General features: G+C 36.1%; 1 protein-coding gene and 2 long non-coding RNA genes across 6 annotated transcripts; all 3 read left to right on the forward strand.

The window, feature by feature from the left end:
- The first annotated feature begins 1,516 nt into the window (after nucleotides 1-1,516).
- On the forward strand, nucleotides 1,517-5,751 carry LOC149718391 (uncharacterized). Of its 3 annotated transcripts, XR_016383951.1 has the most exons (7): nucleotides 1,517-1,769; nucleotides 1,837-1,932; nucleotides 2,924-3,106; nucleotides 4,029-4,072; nucleotides 4,292-4,375; nucleotides 5,504-5,602; nucleotides 5,677-5,751. It is a non-coding gene; the product is annotated as an uncharacterized LOC149718391 (long non-coding RNA). The 3 variants fall into 3 exon arrangements; XR_016383679.1 differs by having other exon boundaries at nucleotides 5,504-5,706; XR_016383794.1 differs by having other exon boundaries at nucleotides 2,927-3,106; nucleotides 5,504-5,706.
- Nucleotides 5,752-8,476: 2,725 nt separating this feature from the next.
- Nucleotides 8,477-11,342, forward strand: LOC149718392 (uncharacterized). Its single transcript, XR_016377794.1, has 4 exons — nucleotides 8,477-8,598; nucleotides 8,691-8,731; nucleotides 8,803-8,880; nucleotides 11,205-11,342. It is a non-coding gene; the product is annotated as an uncharacterized LOC149718392 (long non-coding RNA).
- A 1,849-nt stretch (nucleotides 11,343-13,191) lies between these two features.
- Nucleotides 13,192-16,601, forward strand: LOC149718393 (uncharacterized). Of its 2 annotated transcripts, XM_089870853.1 has the most exons (5): nucleotides 13,192-13,941; nucleotides 14,816-14,859; nucleotides 14,931-15,008; nucleotides 16,376-16,477; nucleotides 16,549-16,601. In XM_089870853.1, exons 1-5 carry the CDS (start codon nucleotides 13,755-13,757, stop codon nucleotides 16,558-16,560), a joined length of 423 nt encoding a protein of 140 aa, XP_089726979.1. In that variant the 5' UTR covers nucleotides 13,192-13,754; the 3' UTR covers nucleotides 16,561-16,601. The 2 variants fall into 2 exon arrangements, with proteins under 2 accessions (XP_089726979.1, XP_089726989.1); XM_089870863.1 differs by lacking the exons at nucleotides 16,376-16,477; nucleotides 16,549-16,601 and adding an exon at nucleotides 15,106-15,663 and having other exon boundaries at nucleotides 13,755-13,941.
- The last annotated feature ends 620 nt before the right edge of the window (nucleotides 16,602-17,221 follow it).

Here is a 17,221-nt window from a genome sequence, read left to right on the forward strand (position 1 = left end):
AGAAAACTCTAAGGAACCAACTGCCATGTTACGGTTCAGGGGATTTACGTTTTATATTTTCTCAGTCTTTCGTCTTATCTTGAGTCTTAGTAAGAATTGTAGGCCGAGTGTAATCTCCTTATACTAAACTAATTTGATCACCTTTATCATTCTTGCTGCACCTATTCTTTTCAGGTTTCCTTTCGTAATTTCAGCCCCTGTTTCTTATAGGGCATTTTTACCTATTTTTTTATCTAAGGAATTTTCGTCACATCGTATGATCAATGTCTACTATTAGGCTCTTAGTTTGACTTGCGGTGGAAGTAGTGGTAGTTAAGGTGGGTGTACTACACCCGGTGTAGCGCTAGCTGAGCTAGTTGAAATGTGGTAGCTTGAAACGAGAAAGAGTATTTCTTGAGAATGGAATGTTTAAACCATGCGGCTGAATCGTGAAATTTCATTCTTCTTTGGATTCTAAGAATTCTCTCCAAATCCACAAACCTATATCTTGATACATGTTCATTCGTTCATTAATTTAAACGAATGTCGAAGAAATGGTTAGGTACATTGGAATGTCGAAAGGGTTAAGCGATCGTGTCGCTTACCTGTAATTATTTTGGTCAGGTTTAAGGTAGCGCATCCAGGGGATATTCACTCAAACCTTTCATCGTTTAAGGCATTATACGCTCAAAGTGTAGCTATCGACTCAAATGTTCTGTACGCCTTTTAAGTATGGTACTACGAGATGGCTACTTTTTATTTTTCAATCGAGGCTCTCCAGCGCTGCGGTACCCAGGCGGCCTTAGTATCGATTTGTCTACTTTTTAGTATAGGGAGTTGCACATCCTATAGAGCGTCGAATGTTTTTCACGCGCACCCTTTATCCATGTTTACACCCTATGGATTTTTCTCCATGATTAAAACCGGTCTAGCGACCTGATGGCGCAAACCACGATAAAGTTTGATCGTTTTGACTAATTTATCTGAATTAAATGATCAAAACTAATATTGCAAAAGAAACGAAATGAACTTTTGAACATATGGAAAACAGAATATAAGATATGAAGTTGGCGTAATAAAGTTCTACTCTCACTCTGACGTTTTGTTTAGAAAACTCCGGCTATTTGTTGCGGCATCAGAGCAATTATAAAACGAGCGCACAAAGATGGTGAGACGGTGCTAAATACCTACATGGCAGTGTCTCACAAAGTAATTATATTCCAAGAAAAGAAGTCTTACATTTTTATAAATTGACCATTGCCTTTATTTTTCCAATATAGTGTAATAAATAGAAGCGACCATTTATTGGAGTTGCCACGAGTTTATTTCTCCAATAAAATATTGAATTAAGATATATTTGAATTTGTCTTATTTGAAATTGCATTGAAACACGTTTTTAGCCAATCACGCTTTGCATAATAATACTTCAGTTAAGATTAGAAAAACTGTGCTCAATTAAATACTTGTAGAGAATCCAACGAGCAGGGACGGAGGGCTCTCTACTGGCTTGATAAGAGGTAACGCGAGATGGCGCCAAGTTCGCTACACACGGGAGGCAAGCCAAACTCCCACTGCCTCTAGCGGCGCTTCTTGACTGACCCTACGCCCTGTAAAGTTCACTTCACCCACGCCAATAATGGATTGGTCTATTTCTTACCATTTCATCATTCGTTTTGTTATCCCTCCCCAATAATGAACCAATTTTCTTAACGACAACGCAATCTCGAGATCTTGAATTTCAAAGCATAATCCAACGAGTTTAATATCGTCGTAGCAGTACGATAGAAAAGGTACGAGAAGTTTAATTACATACCATGATGCTATGACATATATCAAGCCAGCGTTTTTCCCTGACAGCACAATGGAGCGTGTACGAGAACTTAACCACGAACCTTACCACTACAGCAAGCAGAACTTTTAATAACAACCCATTTTGCTATTCCTTATATTAAGGTACGAGCTTTCTCCAACAAACTATATTAGAGAAATCATAGGAGAAATTTTATTTACAAAGGATAATTTAATCAGAAAACCATAGCTACAGGCTTAGTGTGGAAATCACTTCATAGACAAAGCTTAGATTATTATTAGAGAGAGAGAGAGATTAGAATAATCATGTTATAACGTCTAAGTTAACCAATGAAATTACGCCAACCATACATAAACAAGTTGAAATGGTTCACTATAACTCTCCTTATCGTTTGAAAAATACCAACTGAGCTCACTAGAATTAGACAGACCCACCAACCAAAATGTCATTGCTAAAACTCTCAATGAATACCACTAGGTGCTTGAAAACATTCAAGTGGGATTTCAACCTTCTACCTTACCCGGAAGTAGTGTATAACAGACCGCGCTTAATTATTTTTCATAGTAATAGATAGGCCTATCCATGAAATACCAAAAGATAAAATAAGAAGATTCAAAACAAGGGCCTTGCTACAATTTGTTTTCTTTTTGCTTGGAGAAACGTTGGAAATATTAAGTAAAACTGCAATTAAAGTAAGAACGAGAAAAAAATCAAAGAATTTAGGATAATTAGGAAGCTTGTCACCGGCAACAATAGTTTAATCGAACCTCTGATAAAACAAATTTGATTTCTACAAGCAGTCGGACATATTCAAGTTAAGAATATTTCAAAGCCATCTCGTGGCTTGGTATTTGGACCTTAATTTAATTTTGACTAAGCAGTTGAACCAGACTCGCTTACTTTGATTTTTACTTTTTTCAAGTTAGTCTTATCTCGTAAAAAAGTCGCCTGAAATTAAATCTTATCGAAATAAAAACACTATGTCTAGGGTTAAGGGTTACCGAGAATGCTAGATCCCTAAAGGGACCGGAAAAGTATAGGTAGATTCCTCTCTATAGCACGTTTGGTTTATAGGAAAACTAGTTGAAAAACCGGGAACGGCCGAAGTCGTTTAATTTTATTCATTTTTTTCAGTAGGTTTGAAAAGGACCTATTAACCTTGACCCCCGTCCCTTCCACTGATGGTATGCTAGAGGTAACTGTTTTTCATAGCCACGGATTTCGTTAAGTCTCCGGACTTAAACTTTAACAACGCGCCGGTACCAGGACGATCTACATTTTCGCGCCGGACGCTTTTGTGCGGGTTTCAACATTTTCGTAAATATAAACTTGAACTATTTTTAATTTAAATTGAACCCAGCCAGGGTTATGATAGTCTCTTTTTATTTAAATCATTAAAACCATTATTTTTATGTCTATTTCAATGACGACAGTTTTATGTTTAAAAGCATTCAGCTTTAGTTATATTCTTTATTTTAAAATAATTATCCCCTAGACGCTAAAACGAACCACTTTAATAAAGTTTAATTTACTTAAGTTCATAATTATTTAATATATCTATGATCATTCTTATCTATATCTATATAAATCAAAGTCCTGACTGACTGACTGACTGATTGACTGACAGACTGACTGATAATCAACGCCCTGCCCAAACCACTTGCCCTAGAAGGCTGAAAATTTGCAGAAACGTTACTCATAAGTAGTAGGCGCGTACTAAGAAAGAGTTTTCCAATCCGCCACCATCTTAATAAATGGCGCCCAGAAATGTAAAAAAATATTCTCTCAGCAACAAAATCTGCGCGTTTCAACCGATTTCGCAAATATTTACTGCACTGGTTTCCTTTAACCTATAGACGGGACTTTTGGGTTCGATTTGTTGCTATCTTTTTAAATGGCGGTCAAAAACTTAAATACCCTTCTGTATGAAATAATGTCCGAGTGAAAAGAAATAAAAAATGCATCCCTACGGGCTGACGGGCAACGCCGAGTGCCCTCGCTTCTAGGGTGCTCCAAAAATACTAGTTATTTTATAAAAACTGTCTCAATTGGTTGCACTATTTCGTTTGGAAGTAACTTAAGTCCACTGGAATCTAAATGATGAATCCAAGAGAGTTAGCAAATTTTAGAGAAATGTCAGAAATTAGGGAGAGATACAACTGACAACCGCCGATATTTTCAAAAACGTGATTGCCTTTTAATAATTCATGACTAATATCTCTTGAAATTCTCATTACAGCTACAATTTCGAAACCAGCTAAATGCCAAATGGATATATTTTTAGTAAGTATCTTCAGATCGATTTTGGTTGATACGTATACATAGTTTACAGGCGTGGAGGATTCATACCATTTGCACAAGGAGACCTGGGAACTTAGAGTGTAAAATAGCAGACGATTTTACACTCTAAGTCGCTTGGTCTCCTGGTGTTAATGGCAGGAATCCTCTACGCCTGTAAACTATGTATTGATTTTCCAAGATTAATCATGGAAATTATCGTAGGATTTCCTTCAAAATACGTTACCCAACAACGAAACTTGCTTGAAAGACAATTCCATTTGTCAGGAAATGGAAAACCTTCAAAAGGTTTGACAGTTTTCATTGATATTAAATATTATTATTTTATTGTCCTATCTCGTATGTTCCATAAGTATGACAGTTCAGGTATTATTTTTAATGTCTGTGACACATGTAATTCGAGAGCACCTATATGTTTATCTCAAAGAACGATTTTGGTTATATAAAGGTGGTCTTTTCTTGCATGGGTAAATCTCAGGGATATACGGGTAATAAGAACAAATCACGAAAACTCATTCGTAAAATCTACCTGTGACAGTATTTCTATATTATCGCGTTTAGTTTTTAAATGTTCATATTGTGAACTTCAGAACGTTCACGCAACCCTTAATCCCAATCTCTTTTAAAATCAACAATGAAAATCCCTAATTTTTAATGAGTAGTTCCTCGACACGCTACCTTTAATGATATTAAGATGATTACCCTTAACGTATATGAAATCCTTAATCCCAAATTCCCAATCCCTTTTAAAATCGTCACACGGTTTTTTTTCCAGGGTTAAAGGCCGACTTCCATCGAAAAGAGTTCAAGCGAACTGAAAACCTAGCATCGAGACTAACAATGGAGCAACCGTGCCGATTTTCGAATCCCCGCTGGGGTGAAAGTTGGAAGGGTTCTAGCTAACTGAAAGCCGTGCAATGTGGTTCTAGCGAACTGAACATGAATTCCTAGAGAATTTCCTTCGGGGGAAAGCAAAAATTCGAGAGGAGATAAATTTAAAAGGATTTCTATTGCGTATCTTCAGTTCGCTAGAACCACATTGCACGGCTTTCAGTTAGCGAGAACCCTTCCAGCTTTTGACCCAGCGGGGCTTCGAAAATCGGCACAGTCGCTTCATTGTTAGTCTTGATGCTCGTTTTTCAGTTCGCAAGAACTCTTTTTTCGCTGGAAGTCGGCCTTTAAAACCGGTCTGGCTGGTTCTGTCAACCCTGCTGTTGGAAGTTGGAACCAAGAAAGACTTTTATCATTTTTCGAATTAGATTTATTTCTCTGAATTAAATAATTCAAACTACTATTGCACCTTCAAAAGTCAAAACAAATGAATTGAACATTTGAACATATGGCAAACTGGCTATAATAAATGAGGTTCGCGCAGTAAAGTTCTGTTCACTTTCTGACCTCTGACGTTTTGCTTAGAAAATTCCTATTCTTTGCTGCGGCGCCAGAGCAGCGAGGGTCAAAGCGCAGAAAGAAAAGAAGAACTTAGGAAGCATTCGCTTTTTTATAATTGAAAATGTAATTATAATTAAAGAAAAGAATTGTTTTATTCTTTTTTTAAATTGACGATTGCCTTTTTTTTTTCAATGTAGTGTAAAAAATAGAAGCGACCATTTATTGGAGTTGCCACGAGTTTATTTCTCCAATAAAATATTGAATTAAAATATATTTGAATTTGTCTTATTAAATATTGCAATTAAGCCAATAACGCTCATGTTTATACTCAATGCTACTTTCTTTCTCAATAGGCTTATAACATTGCATATTCTTACGCCTTAGCCTTCCCTATTTTATCATAAGCTCTTTAAAAAAATCATACTATGTAGTGACTTTCTTACAAATTATTCCGCCATTTGAAAGTCCTATCTGCATCGTGAAAATTCCAAATAGATATTTAATTGATAAACTAATAGTTGCACCTTTGACCAATGGCGTATGCCTATATTTCATGATAAAATATGCTTCTTGAAATTTAATTTTGTTAAGAAAAATGAAAATTAAATTAAGATACGTATTTTTTTAAAAGCATTGAGAGGCAATAAATAGATTGGCTGCAATGTTAATTGCTTTATAATACAATTTAGTAAAATCTTATTTTGAAAATCGAAACATCTTAATATATGCGTCATCAATCAGTTAACTTTCTGATGCCCTTTAACCCTTTTATAGCTACGTGTGGTTACGTAATAGAACAAAATTTGAGAATTGAGCTCAATCCAAATTCTGAAGGTTTCGCGTCGGTCCACTTTAACAATATGCATTAATCATAATTGTTTAAAAAAATTTAGATTATGTTAAATCAGAGAAGAACGAGAGTGAACTATGGCAAATACCCTTTAATAGGAAATGAACTGAAACAAATAGCATATTCCATTTACCACTCTGAGGGTTCTGAATTATTTTGTATGTTCCATTTGTAGATCTAGATTAGCACTGGCTCGTGTATGTCTTATCCAATTGCCTCATGCCCAACCGGAAATCCGCTCGCGACTGATCTGTGTAAAAAGACCGATCAGTACGGATCGCTTGCTAAATCGGTAGTGACATTATAGCGGGGAAGCTAAAATATTGTTAAAGCATCTTCGGAATTATGTTTATCTTATTGCCAGGTCGATCTGTGATCGATTTAGGCACTCATTCGAATATTATGACGTATTAACGCTTATCGCGAGAGATATCAAAGCAGTAAAATGGTATACGCTTTGAAACCCAACCTGAATTAGAGAAAGCATGGAAGAACTAACGCGAGTAGTTCTTCCATGGAGAAAGTAGTCTCTTTTATACTGTGCATAGCTTAGAGACCGTAACGCCATCTATTGATGTAATATTTATGTCTCTATAAATAAATTGAATACGTCAGATAAATATAGTTTAATCAATTTAACAGAAACACTTTCATCGTGATACGCGGGATGTTATCTTTCATCTAACGGGATACCCTGAAATAGTTGCATCTAAGATAACGAACTATACGATTTCCGTTTTCTGTAATGAGTCTCCACTCAATATAGTCTCCCCGGTTAACAAGTTTTTGTTAATAAAAAGGCAGGGCATTACGCGATTGGTCGGAGGTCCTTATTTAAAATTATCCTTAAAACCTGAACCTAATTTGAATTTTAAAGTCATTCGGAAGTATTTCCTGGATGTTTCACTATGCAGACTGGTCTTATAATTAGTAGAAGAATCGATGAAAAATCACTTGATTTTCTACTTCACCCTCCCTTTAAGAGAAGTGGTTCTGAACCAAGGTGTAGTCACTTGGCTTCAGCAATATGCACCTTTGACTGTACTTAAAGGTATTACACTTAATATTTCAAAGCTCTTAAATTGCAGTGCTGAAATGATTAAATGTATAATCCTTAAAAAGTGCCCAGAGAAATCTCCTAATGTCTGAGCACTCGTAAAGGGTTTATTAACGCGGGATATTCCTATAAGAAATTTGGGTCTTCCTTTTCCAATGACTGTTGATCTCCTTCTGTTCTGGGACATTCTGCCCAATGAAGAAGGGTAAAAGGTAAAGGATTGGAATTATGTACTCTCCCTATGGATAGTGGGCCTATGAGTGGTGGGTATATTTCATGCTGGTTTGAATCAACGTAGTTCACAAGGACAGACCTGGCTCGAGTCTGGCTAAGCATGTATTTCACGATGAACAGAGACCATTCCTGCAATTGCTTGTAGAGAATCCAACGAGTAGGGGCGGAGGGGTCTCTTTCGACTCGCCAAGAGGCAACCCCAGATGGAGATGACCAGTTTTTTACAGTAGAATGCGGGCATTCATGGCGCTACACAGTGACGTACAAGTTTATTTTTTAATTTTTCTAAAACCACGAGAATTTGACCTTTAATTTCAAAGTATGGTGGTACGACACATTTTATCCGACGAGACAGCTCAGCAGTGAAGGAATAAGAAAAGCTTAGATTTGACAAATATCAACCTATCCTGTGACAAATATCAACGATCTTATGACAAATATCAGACTACGCTCTTCTGGCAGCACAATAGACAACAATGTAATCTTTCATCCTATGGCTTGAAAGGGAGGTTGCAAAGTCTACAACTATACAAAAAAAAAAACAAGTCGATAAAGCCAACTATAATGCATTTCCCCATCCAAATTCGAATATTTCATTGAAAATGCAGCAGACCGACAAACTGAAAAGACCATTGCTTAATGTCTCAATGAACATTACTAGAGGCTTGAAAACGACTCAACCGCGCTTTAAGTTAACGCGTACGTAGTGAATATTGTTCATTCGTCGTCGTGTCTTTGAAAGTAAATCCACGAAAGAGAATTACACCAGCAGTGTTAACGAAGGGAAAATGTCCAACTTCTTCGTAACTAAGATCTTTTTCGCGATGGTAATTTTGATCTCGATTTCGAACGGGATGCCCCAAAAATCAATAAATTGTCCCGGATATCTAATATTCGATGAATTACTATCGAAAGGCTTGTTAACAAGATTTTGTAATCTTACAATGGAAACCAACAACTTTAAAAATGGTGATTCGTGTAAGTAAAAGAAGGGAGAGAGATGCATCACCAACCTTCTAAAAACCTGACTAAATATTACCGACTAATATCCCTTGAAATTCTAATTGCAGCTGAAAATCGGAAAAAAATATGCATAAAGAAAAGTATTTTAGTAAGTATCTTCAGTTTGCTTTTGGTTGACACGTAATTGTTTTCATTATTTTATCATGGAAATTATCGTAGAATTTCTATCAAAATACCTTACCGAACAATGAAACATGCGTGGAAGACGAGTCGATTTGCCAGAAAAACGCTCAAGAGGTTTGACAATTTTAATTAAACTTGCAATAATTATTATTTTAGATCTCGTATGTTCCATAAGTATGATAGTTCCTATATATTATTGCTAATGTTGTAACACAGCTAACTCGAGAGCAACTATGCATCTCAAAAAAACTATTAGTGTAAATCTCAGGGATACACAAGGTAAAGAAAAACTCTAAGGAACCCACTGCTATGTTACTGTTCAGGGGATTTACGTTTCATATTTTCTCAGTCTTTCGTCTTATCTCGAGTGTTAGTAAGAATTGTGTGCCGATTGTAATCTCCTTATACTAAACTAATTGGAACGCCTCAAATCTTTCGTGCTGCACCTATTCTCCCCTGCCGCCGAGAATTCAGGTTTCCTTTCGTAATTTCAGCCCCTGTTTCCTATAGGGCAATATTTTTCAGCCACATCGTATGATGAACATCTACGATGTGGGTCTTAGTTTGACCTGCCCTGTTGTTGACGGTGGCGTGAAAGAGAACCGCCTTTGGCAGTGTAAAAGTTTTCGTTCGTCATTAAAGGGATATTGAATGGGAGAGAATTGTGGTGAGGTTTTTATTTTCCTTTCGCGTATTTTAAAAGGAAGGGGATTATAATAGTAAATTTAAGCTTAGCATTTAATTGAACTTTAGCATCGCGAATTGTGTTTGACGTTTACTCGATATATTTAAAGCGAGAGAGTGGAGTATGGTATCGAATGAATTTAAATGGATGGTTTAATGCTTTCTTTAAAATTTCTGCCACCCGTCGACGATAAGGGTTTCACGCTTTCAATCCCGCTCCCCTATTTCAATTGATGGACAGCTGGGATTCCGATTTCTTGGTAGGCCTATAGAGGGAAATAGTTTCTTTATAGACCGGTTTGTTGGGTTGGAGAGGGGAGATGGGTCAGGGAATGCGGGCACGGTAGCTAGAATGAGAGATCATTTTCTTGTGTAAAGGCTGGGTCGCTGCTATTTATTTATAGTTGTCGTTGAAAACATCTCCCGACCCTTTAATGTGTGTGTATATATCTAGTTGTTATAGTTTTTTATCTGCGTTGTGAAACTGGCTTTGCGTTTATGATCTGTGAGTGTTTAGGTTTGTGGTTTGTTTGAGGAGGCTGGATAGACGAAAATACCTTTTAGCTAGTTGTGGTAAGAGTTTAAGGTACCCCAACCATTGGGCCATCTCGAGTATTACCTTAGTGAGTTCATAGATAATATATATTATTATCTATGGTGAGTTAGAAAACGTGAATACTGTGCTACATTAGCACATAGGATACTAACACGTCCTCCACACCCCAACCACACCTTGCTAATACGTAAAAGTTTTCACGTGACTTGTTAGTATAGAGAGTAGCACCATCCTATAGCGTCGAATGTTTTTCACGTGCACCCTTTATCCATGTTTATACCTGGATTTTACCCCATGGTTAAAACCGGTCTGGCGAGTTCTTGCCAGGGACCCTATTCTGTAATTTTCTCGATCCTTCCCGTAAACATTACGGTTCCCGTTAAGTTTACAGTTTTCCGTTTTTGGCATAACGGCCAAATGAAAATTCGAGAAAAATGCTATTCTATAACTATTCCGTTAAGTAAAAACATTTTTCCCATTAATTTTTAAATTCCCGTTGAAATTTCATCAAACCGTTTTCGTTAGGCTTAAGTTGAACTATTGACAGATTGTTGGCTTGGTATTTCTTCACTATTTAATTATTTATAAATTGTCAACTTAATTAAATTAACTTTTATTTATCACGAAAAACGCGTTGACACGCAAAGCATTGCCTTCTTTCTTGCACAGCAACGCGAAGAATTTCCATTTGTATTAATCATTAGGCCCATTTAAATATCACTCTCGAAACGTAATTGAAATTATTGCCAAAAACAAACACATATGCAAACAATTAAGTTTATACCACTATAATAGTGTTTTTGAAATAGGCTTAGCAATGCTTTTTTAAACCGTAAAATCCCTAACGGATGCCTTCGAGCTCACGAAAAGTTAACGTTTACCGTTACCGTTAAGTTTTCGTCCAAAAAGTTACAGAATAGACTTTTTCACCAAACGGTTTTTGCCGACCGTAATCTTTACGGTTCACGAAAACTTTACGGCCAAAAACGCTTACAGAATAGGGTCCCAGACCTGATATCGCAAACCACGGTTCAAGTTTGATCGTTTTCGAATTTGGCTTATTTATCTGAATTAAATTATCAAAACTAATACTACAAAAGAAATGAAATGAACTTTTGAACATATGGAAAACAGAATATAAGATAAGATATGAAGTTGGCGTAATAAAGTTGCGTTCTCACTCTGACGTTTTGCTTAGAAAACTCCGGCTATTTGTTGCGGCATCAGAGCAGTGGGGGTAAAAGCGCGTAAAATTGCTAAGGCCGTGCATTATACGTACTTAATGCTGCATAACAAAGTAATTATACTTCAGGAAAAGAAGTCTTACTTTTTATAAATTAATGATTGCCTTTTTCTACAATCTAGTGTCCTAAATAGAAGCATTGTCTGATAGAAGTGACCATTTATTGGAGTTGCCACGAGTTCATTTCTCCAATAAAATATTGATTTAAAATATATTTGAATTTGTCTTATTTAAAATAGCATTGAAACACGTTTTAAGCCAATTACACTTTGCATAATAATGCTTAAGTTAAGACTAGAAAGACTGTGCTCGTGTTTATGCGCAACACTACTTTATTTCTCCACAGATTCCTACCCCGTAGCTTTCCCTATTTTATCAAAGACTCTTTAACAATTAAGCCAAATTATAAAGTGACTTTCTTATCAATTATTCTGCCATTTGAAAGATCTATCTACATTTTGAAAAATCGAAATAGATTCAGATTTCATTGATGAACTAAAATTACACCTTCGACCAATGGCGTTGCGCCCTGCGTGTATTTCATGATAAATTAAATTTCGTTAAGTGAAATTTTGCTAAGAAAAATAGAAGATTGAATTAAGATAGGTCGTTTTTTTAAAAGAATTGAGGGGCAATAAATAGATTGGCTGCAATGCTGATTGCTTTATAACAAAATTGAGTAAAATTGGATGTATCATCAATCAATCAACTTGCTGATGCCCTTGTGGTTACTTAATAGAATAAATTAGAAAATTGAGCTGAATTTAATTTTTGAAGGTTTCGCGTCGGTCCACTTCAATAATAGGTATTAACCATAATTATTGAATTATTTCTTATATTATCTTTAATCAGACACGAGCGATTTCAACGTGATGTTATCTCTTATGTAATGGGACACCCCGAAACAGATTCGTCTAAGAAAACTAGCTATACGATATCCCTTTTCTCTAATAATGCTCCCCGGTTAAGAATAGTACCTAATCTTAATCAGTGGTCAGGGAAGTCTAAGAGGAATTAGCTCCTAATGTTTGAGCACTCGTTAAGTGACTTTTAAAACAAGCAATTTTGCAAAATCCAGTTCTTCTTTTAGTTTCTTTCTTAGTTCTGTTTAAGAAAAAGTTCACAAAGCATGACAGTATGCCATGAAAGTTCCAACCAATCAAAAAACCATCCTTATACATTAGAGGCAGTATCGAGTCTTATCTAAGACTAGAGTTACCGCTTAAAAGTACAGCCTTTTTCTAAATATAAAAGGAAAAATATTAAGGAGATAAATTACCTCATATTACAAAATAATTAACATTTAATTTGTCGAGGACTACTGCGCCAACCGCCATTGGTTTAGTGGTGTCTGCTTGCCAGAAACACTTGCCCCCTAACTTACCCTTACCTCTCTCAGCCTGTGAGAATTCAACCAATCCCGTAGGTTTAAGAGGATCGATTTAGCAGACGCCACTAAACCAATGGTGGATGGCGCAGTAGTCCTCCTTTTGAAGATTAATTTAATGCTAATTTTTTTGAAATGAGAGAATTTTTTCCACGTTTCCTTTTATATTTAGAAAAATGGCATTCTTTTTAAGGTATAATCAGGGATAGATTAAATTTTGAAAGTAGGAATGGAGAACGGTATTTACTTCAGTCCGACTCATAGCCCAGTAAAGAGCCCCTCCCTCCAACACGTAACGTAAAGTTTCGATGACGTTGCTGACGGGTACGGCGAAAAATACGTAATTCCATTTTACCTCTGTCGCTATGACCCGCCTCTTCTTCCATTTCCCTCTGTCCCGTGGAAGGGGGTCCGGGACTTTGACGCGCGCCCAGATTACTCTGTTCCCCATTCCTCCTTCTCAAATTAAATCTATTCCTGGTATACTGTTATGTTTCTTGAACTTTTCGTTAACATTCTGTTCCACGATGACTTAATAATTCAATGGCAGTTTGGTCTCCTTCTGTTATGAGAAATTTTGCAGAATTGCAAAGGGTGAAGCGTAGGATTAAAATTCTGTTCAGTCTCTCTGACACGAAAAATTTAATAACAAACCCTTAGATTTGACAAATATCAAGCTATGTTATGACAAATATCAGACTACGGTCTTTTTGTTTCTGACAGCCCAATAGACGATTATTCAAGCTATGTTCTGACAAATATCAGACTATGGTCTTTGTTTCTGACAGCCCAATAGACGATTATTCAAGCTATGAAAAACAAAACATCGTGCAATGACGTACTAGGGAGTTTACGAAGTTTAACAAATGAGCCTGCGACAACTATACCAAAAAAAAAACAGGTTAATGAAGCTCACTATAACAAATCTCTTTATATTATTGGAATATTACATTGAGAACAGACAAATTAAAAGACCATTGCTTTAAACTCTCAATGAACAATCACTAGAGGCTTGAAAAACGTTCAACCACGCTTACATTGTGAATATTGTTCATTCGTCGTCGTATAAGTATAAATCCACGAAAGAGAATTACACCAGCAGCGTTAACGAAGTGAAAATGTCCAACTTCTTCGTAACTAAGATATTTTTCGCCTTGATAATTTTGATCTCGATTTCGAACGCGATTTCGAAAATAAGAATATGTTCTGGATATACTTCGTTTGAAGAAAGTGCCTCTCTAGCCGCGTTAAGACGTTTTTGTGAACTTTTAAAGAAAAATAACAATTTAAAACCCGATGATTCATGTAAGTAAAATGATTGTTTCTCTCAACATGAAGAACTTTTCTTTATCTTTCTAAAAACAGAGAAACCCTTCACTTAATATCGAAATTTAAGAATATATTTTGTATTAAATTAGATTAAAATTTATTTTTAGGGAAATTTAAAATGTACCTTTATCTTGCACTAGCTGTTACCCGCGGCGTCGCTCGCGTGTAATAAGAACTTACATCAAAATGATATAAAGAATGGGTAGATTTTACTGATGACTAATATTTTTGTAGCACCCTAGGAGCGAAGGCACTCGGCGTTGCCCGTCAGCCCGTCGGGACATTTTTATTACTTTTCATGCTTACATTATTCCGTAAAGAAGGGGTTTTAAATTTCTGGCCGCCATTTAAAAAGATGGCAAAAAATCGAACCCGAAAGACCATTCAGCCCGTCTATAGGTTAAAGGAAACCATTGTACTAAATATTTGTGAAATCGGTTGAAACGCGCGGACTTTATTGCATGAAAATATTTTCTTACATTTCTGGGCGCCATTTTAAAAGATGGCGAAAATTAAAACCCGAAAGACCATTCAGCCCGTCTTAAGGTTAAAGCAAACCAGTGTACTAAATATTTGTGAAATCGGTTGAAACGCGCGTACTTTATTGCATAGAGAATATTTTTTACATTTCTGGGCGCCATTTTATAAGATGGCGGCGGATTGAAAAAATCTTTCTTAGTACACGCCTACTACTTATGAGTAACGTTCCTGCAAATTTTCAGCCTTCTAGGGCAAGCGGTTTGGGCTGGGCGTTGATTATCAGTCAGTCTGTCAGTCAGTCAGTCAGTCAGGACTTTGATTTATATAGATATAGATTCCCGACTAATAACCCAATAAATTCTCATTACAGCTGAAGCTTGGAAATTATATATGTGCAGAAAGAAAAAATATTTAGTAAGTATCTTTAGTTAGCTTTTGGTCGACATGTAATTGTTTTCCAAGATTTATCATGGAAACTTTGGCAGGATTTCTTTCAAAAAACGTTACCGAACAATGAATCGTGCGTGGAAGACGAGTCGATTTGCCAGAAAAACGATCAAGAGGTTAATTTACAATTTTAATTATATATTCAATTATTATTATCTCGTATGTTCTATAGGTATGACAGTTCTTATATTATTGTTAATGTTTGTGACACAGCTAATTCAAGGAACCACCTTGCTATGCTACGGTTCAGGGCATTATGTTTCATCAGGGATAGATTTAATTTGAGAAGTAGGAATGGAGAACAGAGTAATCTGGGCGCACGTCAAAGTCCCGGACCCCCTTCCCCCGGAACGGAGGGGTATGAAGGAAGAGGCGGCCCATAGCGACAGAGCTAAAACGGAATTGCTTATTTTTCGCCGTCCCCGTCTGCAACGTCATCAAAACGTAGTTTAAGTGAGCCTAGCCTATAAGATAATTTAAACTTTTCGTTACGTGTTGGAGGGAGGGTCTCTATACCGGGCTATGAGTCGGACTGAAGTAAATACTAACCGTTCTCCATTCCTACTTCTAAAGTTAAATCTATCCCTGGTTTCATATTTTCTCAGTCTCGCGTCTCATCCGGAGTATTTGTAAGAATTGAACAACCCAGTTGTATTCCGAGAGTATTCTTCTTATAGTAGTTGGGTTTGATGTGGGTGTAGTTGTTAACCGATCCTGTCACGTGGTTTACGCGTAATAATTTTAGTACTGTTAAGGTTTAAAGGAGAACTCATTTAAAGGGTATGAGAAGCTTCGTTTGAAAAACCTCTGATTTATATAGCAAAAGATAGAATTAATTACTGTGAATTCAAATATATCAAGCTTTTAATTCTCCGATTTCTAGTTATTTGGCAATATGCATTTGAAATGCTTCATATGAAATTATTTAAAATCCACTTTTTAAAAGTTTTTAAGAAAGGCTACAACGTTTTCTTGTTTTTGACGTCACGCACGCGAGATGGTGCCACTCTCTCCGCGGACAGAGCTCGAGACGCGTATAGCTCGGCTAAGCTCGCGCTCGCGCGTAAGCCGCGTATAGCTTTCCCGCGCTTTTTTTCTCAACGTCATAGTGATGTCATAAACCAACCGAACAAGCTGACAAGACAAAATTATTTATATATCGAAACTGAGTTTTCGTGATTTTCCAATGGATTTTAAAAATAGAAACTTTGGTTCAATTATATTAAAAACATTATATTTTGAAAGTAGAGACTTGAAAGTGTAATATAATACCACTTTCGTGATAAAATATGATATGAAATTGTAAATTCTCATACCCTTTAAGTATTCACTCAAATTTTCCAGTACCTTGTAAAGGTAGTCTTGCAGTTTATCATAAGTTGACTCCCTCCCACATTAAAAGGCATGTTAAAATTACCTTTGAACATATGGGATAAGAGGTTCGCGTAATAAAGTTCTATTCTAACTCGAACGTTTTGCTTAGAAAATACCGACTAATTGCTGCATCGCCAGAATATTCAGACTCAGAGCAAATAAAAAATTCCACCTGATGAATGCTATCTTGACTTATATGAAAGGAAATTCGGTAGTATTTATATTTGAAGAAAAGTCATATTTTTTTTATAAAATGATGATTGCCTTTCTTTTTCAAAATAGTGTCCTGAATAGAAACGTGCATTTATTGGAGTAACTTGAATAAAATATTGAATTAAAACATGTTTGAATTTGTCTTATTGAAATACCGTTTTAAGACAATAACGGCACTTTGTAGTTTACCCGGAACACGTGGTCCTTTTCCATCCCTTACGCTATTGATATTTTTTACGTTTCAAAAAAAAAACAGAGCAAAAGACGAACAAATTCTTTACCATAATTTTTTGAACGAAAATATCGCTAGCTATCGAGGAGAGTACACTAAAGGGAAGGCTTTCACAGCGGTAGTGCCTTGTATAATGTAATACCAGGTCGGGGTAAGACAGGGGACAGTCTAGGTTTTATAAATTCCATTCAGACATAGACACTTAATGGTAGGTAAATAATTTATGATAAGGATAAAGTTTTTAAACCTTTTCCTGATTAGTCTACTATTAACAATTCTAAAAAATATCACTAATTATTGTGAAAGTGTTTTAATGATACGAAAACTCTGTAGATTACTAATATTTAAATTTGTAGACATGAAGTTTTCCTCAATAATCATTTCTCGCAAACTTTAACCGCTCAGAAAACGGTTACGACCGAGTGCTCGTATGTTTGGTAATTACGTAACATAGACCAAATTTTCACCTTGAAAATGTTAATCTACTAATGCTAGAGTAATAATCTCGAT

The sequence above is a fragment of the Phalangium opilio genome, unplaced genomic scaffold (genome assembly GCF_054372755.1).
Source record: "Phalangium opilio isolate 3A_F unplaced genomic scaffold, DU_Popi_V2 ptg000002l_1, whole genome shotgun sequence".
NCBI lineage: Eukaryota > Metazoa > Arthropoda > Arachnida > Opiliones > Phalangiidae > Phalangium > Phalangium opilio.